A 10,704-nucleotide genomic window follows, 5' to 3' on the forward strand; every position below is an offset into this window, starting at 1 on the left:
GCCCAGGGAGGTCGCGGGCGGAGGGGTCGCGAGAGCTCCCCGCGCCTGCAGCTCCACCGGCCCCTTCAGCTGGGATGTTCCCCAATGGCACCGCCTCCTCTCCTTCCTCCTCTCCTAGCCCCAGCCCGGGCAGCTGCGGTGAAGGGGGCTGCAGCAGGGGCCCCGGGGCCGGCGCTACGGACGGCATGGAGGAGCCTGGGCGAAACGCGTCCCAGAACGGGACCTTAAGCGAGGGCCACGGCAGCGCCATCCTCATCTCCTTCATCTACTCCGTGGTGTGCCTGGTGGGGCTGTGCGGGAACTCCATGGTCATCTACGTGATCCTGCGCTATGCCAAGATGAAGACGGCCACCAACATCTACATCCTAAACCTGGCCATCGCCGACGAGCTGCTCATGCTCAGCGTGCCCTTCCTGGTCACCTCCACCCTGCTGCGCCACTGGCCCTTCGGCGCCCTGCTCTGCCGCCTCGTGCTCAGCGTGGACGCGGTCAACATGTTCACCAGCATCTACTGTCTGACTGTGCTCAGCGTGGACCGCTACGTGGCCGTGGTGCACCCCATCAAAGCAGCCCGCTACCGTCGCCCCACCGTGGCCAAGGTGGTGAACTTGGGGGTGTGGGTGCTGTCTCTGCTTGTCATCCTGCCCATCGTGGTTTTCTCGCGCACCGCGGCCAACAGCGACGGCACGGTGGCCTGCAACATGCTCATGCCCGAGCCTGCCCAGCGCTGGCTCGTGGGCTTCGTGCTGTACACGTTTCTCATGGGCTTCCTGCTCCCCGTCGGAGCCATCTGCCTGTGCTACGTTCTCATCATAGCCAAGATGCGCATGGTGGCCCTCAAGGCCGGTTGGCAGCAGCGCAAGCGCTCGGAACGCAAGATCACTCTGATGGTGATGATGGTGGTGATGGTGTTTGTCATCTGCTGGATGCCTTTCTATGTGGTGCAGCTGGTCAACGTGTTCGCTGAGCAGGACGATGCCACGGTGAGCCAACTGTCGGTCATCCTGGGCTACGCCAACAGCTGCGCTAACCCCATCCTCTACGGCTTTCTCTCGGACAACTTCAAGCGCTCTTTCCAGCGCATCCTGTGCCTCAGCTGGATGGACAACGCAGCGGAGGAGCCCGTCGACTACTATGCCACAGCCCTCAAGAGCCGCGCCTACAGCGTGGAAGACTTCCAGCCTGAGAACCTGGAATCCGGAGGCGTCTTTCGTAATGGCACCTGCACTTCCCGGGTCACTACGCTTTGAGCGCGGGCCGGCGCCAGGAAGCTGGAGAAAGACCGGGTGGGAGGCGCAGTGGAAAGCGAGGTTATCTGGGCCGCCTCCGGGGGCGGTGGGTGTGGGTACCCTGGGGCTAGGGCCCTAGGAAGGCCTCTCAAAGACCGAGGTAGAATCCAGAGCTCTGCTTATAAATCGGGAAGTCTTTCTGAGCACTTTTTTCTCAGGCTCCCACTTTTGTCCTTTCTCCTCTCGGCTGCGCCCACTCTTCAGAATCCCTCTGAGCTCCACACCTGTCAATCCTTCTTTCCCCACCGTCCCACCGCCAGTGTAGATCAGCAACTCGGCCCCACCACCTCGGTCCTGTCCGCATCCCCTCCAGCTGTTATTTCTGTTTGTTTAAACTGAGCCAAGATTGTAGGCACGAGGTTCCCTCCGGGTGGGTGGGTTCCCAGCTCGCCCCCAGACCTGGCCTGGCGCTGGCTCAGGCCTCCTTGGCCAGACTCTGCCTGGTGTTCCTCAGAGAGTGGAGAACTACTGCTTTCCTTTTGAGGAGTTTTACTTTAAGGCAAGTCGACTTCACCCTGAACTAGGCAGACTTAAACTGTGAGAGAGGACCCACTTAGAAATGAGCTGGGCATCCTTTTTCACTGGGACCCTCCACAGCTCCCACTCCACCCTGAGCAGAGCTGGAGGCAGAGGGGTCTTGTGGTTCCTACCCCAGGCAGCCTCTATGCAGGCCCCACCCCCTCACCCCCTTTGGAGCAAAAAGGAGCTTGAGAACAAGCCTTTGTAGAAGATCCCTGGGTTGGAGAGTGTGCCATAGAGGCCACCCTCCTTCTTGGCTCCCAGTTTCAAAATTCCTTTCTCCTTGGCCTTGGGGTCAAGCTGGGCAGGGGCAGGGCACTTTCCTAGACTGCTACCCTGAAGCAAAGCAGCTCCCTCCCCAAATTTATGGAGGAGTCAACCTGACCTAAGAATCACAGCACACTGGATTTCCTGCTCCCCTTAGGTCTCTAGAGGCAGTGGGGCAGAGGTCTAGGATAACAACTTAGAGCCTTGGTCAAAGGTGGCCATGTGGCCGCAGCCCGCAGGCTGGAGTGCAGTCCACCTGGCCTGTGAGGGCTGCTCCCTTTCAAGTGGTGCCTAATAAGTTATTTTCTTGTTTAAATATTTATTTATTTATTTGTGGTGTTGGGAAATGTGTTTCTGCTTTCCTTTTCTGCCCTTGCCTAGATCTGGGAGTTTGTTTTCTTGGGAACTCCAGGGATTAGAGTGGAGCGAATGGAGGACACTTTCTCCCTACTTCAAGTTCTCCTCAAATCCTTCACTCTGCTGGACTCTCTTTTCTGATCCTCTCCTCTAGTATTTCTATTTTCTTGGTACCCAGTGAAATTTGGAGATTTTTCATATTTTTTCTTACTGTAGCTGCTTGTCTTATAATACTAATAAATAAATGACAGTGGGGGCAGCTAGCTTCCTTTCCATGCACAGTGAAAAGCTCCAAACTCCTGGCTTTCCAGGAAACATACATAGGGAAAGCACCACCTTATATGTGATTTTAGTGTGTGTGTGTGTGTGTGTGTGTGTGTGCGTGTGTGTGTGTGTTTGTGGATATGTGTGTGTTTACTCATATTTCATTTGTTTATTTGGTCCCATTGTCATGAGTCCATGAAACAATTCTAAGTAGAGCCACTAACAGTGATAGATGTGATTCTGGCTGGAAAACTTTCAGGTTTTGAGGTACAAGTAACACTCAACCTGGAACTGCGAAATCTAGTTCAGAGACTTTAATCACTGCTAAGGATGTCCCTACTTCTTTTAGGTTCCAGCAGAAATGATTCTTGCAATCCAGTTTATATTGCCACTACTTGTTGAGAACATCAGAAATGAAATGATTTGTGTTTTTGTTTAATCTTGCCAGCTACATTGGAAATCTGAGCAGGGCAAGCAGCAACAATTTTACTTCTTTGTATTTCTTGTGTTGCTTAGTATACTGGCTTGTACATAGTATGCACTAGATACATGTTTGTTGTTTGAAGTTTGAAATAAGCTAGAGTGTATTACAGTGATCTGGAGATAATAATCTGGGATTCTCAGGTTCCCTTGCTGACATGATACACAATGGTTGCACTTACTCTAGAAAAAGGTGTTTCCTGTATATTTACTTCAACATTGTGCTTTTCTAAAAGCAGTAAACAAGAATTAAATGTCTCTAATGTTTAATTTAAACTAATGAACAAATATGCTTTTGATCAGAAATCAGAAAGTTTAGATCTGTCCCTTAATAATACTATATATTATTACTCTTTTGGAAAATAGATTTTTAATGTTTAAGAACAGTGGAATTTACAAATTGAAATATTGATCATCATACTATTAACAGGATATAAATCTCGTGCTTTTAACCTGTTATTGTAATACTAACTAAATAAACAGATGTATGATGCTATTGCAAGTCCTCTGACTGGCGCTTGAATTTTACAATTGTAATGAATTACTTGAAACATGCACACACACACACACACACACACACACACACACACACACACACCAAGGCTTGATTTCAGATTATCTTTGGAAATTTTACCAATATTGCAATTATTTTCTTTAAAGAAAATTCTGTTAATTCAAAGAGGGAGAGAGAGAGGAGGGAAACAGTTGAGTCAGTAAGAATAAGAAACAATGTCCTCCTTTGCACTCTGTTGTCACCAAACCAAGTAGATAATATCTCTATCACTCACAGATTAAATTACTGTCTGCCCTCATTTATGACCTTAGACTGTGTTGTTGGAGCTAAGTAATTGCTGATTTACATCTGGAGAAAAGATAATGATATGGAAAAATTATTTCTTAAAAGTGTTGTGGAGTGTAGTGGTTACAAGAGATGGGAAAATTGGATTTCAATGTAAGTAACACAAGGGAAGAAGGAGCTACTCTATGCTTTGTTCAATGATGGCTATTTCCATCCTGGAAGAATGTAAGAAGACACTAGGGAAGAATTTTTGAAAGACTTTAATTTTTACAGTAGTTTTATTTTCACAGCAAAATGAACAGAAAGAGGTATTTCCCAAGTAGATGACAGCAGCAGTAATTCTAGGACCAGAGTGCGATGGGGGGGCTTCCAATGCTCCATAACTCCGAGCTTAATAGAGTGCTACCCATTATCTCAATGTGACATGGATGGCTGAACTGCAGTCTTTTTATGATTTTTAAAAAGCTGTAGCAAAGTGAGTGACAAATGGAAAATTAGACTTCCAACCTAGCTGTGGCGAAGAGAACAATTTCAAAATTTTGTTTTATTTTATTTTATTTTATTTATTTATTTAGTGCTAGGGATAGAACCCAGGGCTTTGTCCATTCTAAGCATATGTCTATCACTGAGCTACAACTTCAACCTCTACATTTTGTTATTTTTGATTTTATGAATCTAAAACATTATTCCAAGTACCTTCCAACTGGTTAGCTGAGAGGAAAAAAAAAGAAGTAACACACTTTATAACACCCAACTTAGCCCTTTGCTTATTTATTTATTGAGTTGTGCAGGGGATCAGACCCAGGGCCTCTTGCATGCTAGGCAAGTACTCTATCTCTGAGCTACCCCTCTAGCCCTTGCACTAATAATTTCAATAGCTATGATTTTTAATTTCAAAACTTCATTTCCACATTTCCATAAGTTTGAACAATCTCTCACCTGGCTTCCTCTTGCTCCTTTGTCATCTGTACAATGACTTTGAAAGGAAAGTGAGGAGATTTTGCACATCCTGGTGGAGAAAGGAATTAGAGGAGTCCTTGGGAGAACAACTTCTCTGTCTTTTGCTCTCTGAGACCAGGTCACTTGTGGGTCTGGCTCCTTCCTGGGTGTCATTTGATGAAACTACAGCAGCCGGGGCCGGTGACAGCACTTCTCATTTTGGTGAGGGCAGCACCTTGGCTCCTGGTGACTTCCTGCTTCTGTGTCTTCCAAAGTCTTCAGACAGCCCACCAGCCTACCCCATTCTCTGCCAAAGAGTCACTGCTGCCTGCTACTGCAGCCCTTGGTGAGCCTTTGAAATTTAAAGTAGCTTGGATTGGTGGCCCTCAGGATCTCCTCTCTCTGATCTTGTCACCCTCCTTTTATGTGGCTGTCTGTAGTGCATCTCTCTCTTTAGCGTTGCCAACTTCACTTAGTAAAACTTTTCACACTTTCCGTATCACCATTACCCTAGAGGAAAACCACAGAAGTTGAGTACTTCAGTCTTAGCTCTTCATATGCTATAGCAGGAACAATGTATTTAGCAAATCCTCACCTCCTAACCAAACACACACACACCAAACCTGCACACATGCCTGATTTCCCTGTATTTTTACATTGAAAACAAGTCTCCTATCCTAAGAGCATGATTCACATTTCAGAGGGAGAAACTGCCAGGAAGCGTGATTTATAGAGGAAGTTATAATGTGTCAGTTTAGTATGTGTGAACCATTATCTCACTTATAAGCGACCTCTGGGTTCCCAGAGTAGTAGCTCCCAGGCCATCCTCTCACAGGACACCCAAAGGATCATAGTTTTAAAACTTTGAAGCTTTGTTCATTTTAACCATTGTACCAATTGTTGAGTATTTTGCTTTGGCCTGAGACAAATGGCAGGAAGTTCCCCTGGAAAATGGCATGAAAAATGCATTTAAAAAAATTGTAATCTAGTTCAAAACTATGTTAAATAAATTGATTCTATATAAAGCTTCTTTAAAAACTCTTTGGTGTTAGGGTTATGTTTTTGTCACAAGTGGCTCGATCTCTTTTTTAATCCCTAAGTACCAACCACATCAGAGACCTTAGTTATTTCACTGACTTGGTTGAGAGATGTTCACAGTGGTCACTGTTACAGAGGTGAAAACTTACAAATCACAGTTGCAAAGTCTATGCTGCTGATGTCTTGAGCTACACTGAACTGAAGAGAACCTCTTCCACATGTTCAGGTAGATACCATGCTTCTCATCCAATAAATTTCATTTGTTGGCTTTAAATCCAGGAGACAGGTCCTGCACTGTGATGTGCTTTTCCTAGAGGACGGTAAGCACAGAGATGGCATTGCAAGTGATCACCTATTATTTTATTAACTGTCTGGACACAGAGTAGTACAGGGAGCATGTGTGTATGGAGACTGTTAGGAGCAGTCAGATACAGCCCAGCTTCTGATTTCAACTATAAAAGAAAAGGAAGATGTTTCCAAAGCAACGGCAAGGATGAAGAGGGCTGTGAACTGAAGTAACCAGTTCAAACTGAAATAAAATATGTGCTCGTCAAACTATAGGAAGAGAAGACTGTCACCTTGAAAGGAGATGTGAGTTTAAATAAAAGTCTTCTAGTGAAATGTTCACTTTGATAATAAAGTACATTCTTTTCAAAATATATATCAAGCTCAATCTTAGCCAAAAGCTAGAAATACTATACCTATTTAAGGCTGAAACAATAAGCATGCTACCACAGTTATTTGGAGTAATAATAAATGCAAAACAAAAATAAATATCTCTTTATACTAGATTGCCTAAGTCTTCAATTTTTCAGGGAATGAGATACATAAAAGGAAGTGGGAAGTAGAAATGCAATCAGGTAACATTTTACCTCTTCAGAGAAGTTTCACTCTAGCCCTCTCCTCAGTCCTATGTGACAGGAACTTTTACAGATAAAGACACAAGCACTTCCAGCTTTAAGAATTTAAGAAAGTTTTACCTTGTATTGGATTCCACCTGGAAGGCACAATGTTATGTAGAGGACACTGTAGTTCTGACTTTTGCAGGAATAAAATCTATTTTAAAAGTCAACTTAAATTTAAGAGTGGACAACTCAAGAAATAATAGGCTAGCAAGATAATAATGCAGAATAGCACACATGACTTACATGACTGTTTTGGGAAAGGGTGTACTAAATACTGACAAACAGTAGCTCTCAGTGTGATCTTTCTGTCTCTATTACCCTTGAAAAATTAATCTAGTTACTATTATTAGCAATGGCAACATTATATGCAAAATCAATAAGTAAATTAAACATTCTCCTTTATATCAAAGGAGCCACTGTGACTAGCAAACCAAGCAGATAACTGTTTGTCTTTTTCAAAAGACTCTCAAATCTCCCTATGCATAAGCTCTGGCATTTGTGATTAAAACATACGTATACATAACACACAAAGTAATTTAAAAAGTTATTTCTTAGGTAATTATTGGTAAAATGAAACTACCAATGCTTTTTCTCACATTATCTTTTAAAGTTCAATTTCTACTTCTAGCTCAGGACTCTGTGTTTTCTAACTTTTCCCACTTTTCTAGTAAGCATCTCAGAAGAGAGATGTACGATGTGTGTAACTGACAAGGCTTCACATATTATTCTCTTATGCTCAGAAGCAAGATTTTAAAAATAAGAATATCATATCAGAACATTAGAAATCAGTGTCCTTGAAATCACATCGTCTAAGGTAAACATTTCACAAGTGGTCCATAAGCCCTGCATAAGAATCACCAGAGAACTTATAAAAATTTGTATTTAAAGATGTTTTTATTCACTAAGTTTATTGGTACATTTTAGATAGACAATGTGATGACGTTCATCACTGGGAATTTGTACCTGCACAAGACACATCTTGGTTCTTATTTTCCCCCCATTCCCCTGCCCTCTCTTCAACACTTGCGTCTCTCCCTGTTTACAAAGACTCTGTTTCTGTTTTGTCCTTCTTTTGTATTTTTCCTTTCCCCTTTTCCTTTGCCCTGCCCCTCCCACTTCCCCTTTCCTTTGGAGCTTTTCTCCCTATTTCACATTACCTCTTACACATTTCGATCCTTCTTCGTACTTTAAATTTCTCACACCAGAGAAACAATATGGTATTTACACATGAGCATCCTATTTATTGTACTTAAGAGTATGGCCTCAATGTGCACCCACTTAGCTATAAATGTCTCCAGTTTCTCATTCTTTATGACTGAGCAGTACTCCATGTTATAAACAACAACAAAAAAATCTTTTTATCCAGCTGATGGGCATTACAGCTGCACAGTTTGTAATAGCAAAAAATGCGTACCCTTTATACTCTTTCAAAAAACTTGATTCACCAGATCCAAGGAGAAACTGATAATTCAAACATACACAAAATTTGAGAGATAACACTTTGAGGTTTAAGAGAACAGTATTTGCCACCAGCAGACTTGAGTCTGCATTGTTTGTTTTGACATGGAGCAATTTAATCTTTGCGTTGCTTATTACATCAGAGCCCAGCAGGGCTACTGCGATCACATAGTGCATGTCAAAGGCCAAATCACTCAGAGGTTTTATAAATGCTAATGAATGAAAACACAAGTAGTCACATAAGTGAAAAATCGTGAAAAGACCTGGCTTCAGGGTTCACTTGGCACATAGTCCAAAAGAAAGATGTTTTAGTCATTTCTCATCATCTCTAGCTTCTGTTCTGCCATGCTGTCCCCATTTCAGACTAGATATTTCTCTGTAATTAATTATAAGATAGATGTAGAAAGTGTAACATGACATCTTTTCAGGTTCAAATTTCACAGGCAACAGAGCACAGTCTTTTGAGTTGTACCGTCTGAGATCATTTGTTTGTGGAGGCAACTTCCATGGACCTTTCACCGGCCATACATCTCACTGACTGTCACATTTGTGAAGCTCCCATGGAAAATTGCAGTCTACCTTAATGATCTTTCAATGGGATGTTTGCAGCAAGCAGTTCTGAATAATCAAGTACTGTCGCTTTCACGGGCAAAGAGAAGGTTTGAGTATTCCTTGCTGTAAAGTGGTGGTTTCCCCAAAGTCACCGTCCCTCAGATGTGATACAAACCTACTGCTTCATAGCATCCATGTGGCTCAAATTGTATCATCTCTGTGACAATTGGGAGTAAAGGTAACTGATACAAATCATGTTGTTTTCTGGCTGTTCCGTTTGTGATAAAGTCCTTTGTCTCTGACCCTAGATTCTTGCATCTTCTGGTTTCTATGAAACAGCAACAAACCAACTTAGTAGTTTTTAAGGAGGATAAAGCAAATTTGACATCCCAACTGTATCTACCATTAAACTCACTAACAAACCCTAAGGAGCTGCTTAGGCTAGGATGATATACAATGCACTCTTGCACCTAGGAGTGTCAATTTGACCCAGAAGTGGGAAGGTGACAAAGTGGATATCAAGAGGAAAAATGAGATTGTAGCTGTTCATAGTAGATAATAAATGATATGCTATGGGATAAGAATAAATAAACATAAATAAAATAAGACAAGCACTATCTACAACTTCCATGCATATCTATCTATCTATCTATCTATCTATCTATCTATCTATCTATCTATATCTATCTATCTATGTGTGTGTGTCAAGACCTCAATAATGGCATATATTTATTTATTTTTTTCTGTATGATAGAGTTGAGGTGACTCAGATTTTAAAGTGCATGTACTTAATCTAGTCATGTAATTAACTTTGGTCAGCTTAAATATACAAACACTTACTCATTTCTTTGCGTGCAAGTTATTTGAAAATTAAAATATATTTTTATTTATGCACTATTTTTCTATCATCAAGAATATTAATGAAGCTGTTTATTTGGGAAATTAAAAATATAACACAAATGTTTAAAGGATTTTGAGCTAAAAACTGACAGAATGAACACCACTTCAAGAAAATCACTCTGTGGATCAGAGTCTTGCAAACAATTAGAAGTCTCTATTAGTAAAAACATTATATTTTCATAAGGGTGTTGGCATCATGTACATACATATTAAAATAAGATGATAGATTCGGACATGATGGTAAGGTAGGAAAGAAGAAACAAAAATTAAGTAGAAAGGATACAAAGAAATAGCCGGGGATTTAACTCAGCGTTTTGGTAGCCTGCTTTGCAAGCGCAAAGACCAGAGTTCGATCCCCGGTGCAAAAAAAAAAAACAACAAAGAAACTGAGATTTTAAAATTTTACTTAACTGCAGCCTCAAACGTTATTCCCCCTTTTAAGAAGCTCAGACTAACATTCTTAAAGACAATAAGCCTGAAAATCTGGGCTCTGGCAAGGAAGCAGCAGCATTGGAGCAATATCTCAACTTACAGCACACATAGATGCTTGCATGGCAACCTTCCAGACAGTAGGAATACACATCCTGCATCACCCACCTACGGACACCACTTAACCCGACCCAACTCTAGCTCCTAAGGTGCCTAGCTTTTCTGAGCACCTGCATTCTATTCTTGAGTGAGCCCTAAAATCTCTAATAAAACTTCTCTTACCTCTTACTAATGTGGCCTGAGAATTCTTTTTCTGTGACTGGAGTCAGAAACTCTGCTACAAAAAAAAGATGTGTTAAGTTCCTCATTTCAGCCCCAGGAACTCTGAGACCCAGCCTGGTGGTAGTGGCACATACGTGTAATCCCAGAATTCAGAGAGGCTGAAGCAACGGGATTTTGAGTTCAAGCCCAGCCCAGGTAACTTAGCAAAACGTTGTCTAAAAAAAAA

The 10,704-nt window shown here is 42.4% G+C and overlaps 1 protein-coding gene across 1 annotated transcript in view; it reads left to right on the plus strand.

Moving 5' to 3' along the window:
* Sstr1 (somatostatin receptor 1) overlaps nucleotides 1–4,508 on the plus strand; it is a 6,002-nt gene extending 1,494 nt beyond the window's left edge. Inside the window, exon 2 of the mRNA XM_010632650.2 lies at nucleotides 119–4,508. Within this exon, the coding sequence (XP_010630952.2) occupies nucleotides 119–1,250 (1,132 nt within the window). The 3' untranslated portion in view covers nucleotides 1,251–4,508. The remainder of the gene's footprint in view (nucleotides 1–118) is intronic.
* The last annotated feature ends 6,196 nt before the right edge of the window (nucleotides 4,509–10,704 follow it).

Source organism: Fukomys damarensis, unplaced genomic scaffold (genome assembly GCF_012274545.1).
Source record: "Fukomys damarensis isolate Sample0158 unplaced genomic scaffold, DMR_v1.0_HiC HiC_scaffold_17, whole genome shotgun sequence".
NCBI classification, from domain to species: Eukaryota; Metazoa; Chordata; class Mammalia; order Rodentia; family Bathyergidae; genus Fukomys; species Fukomys damarensis.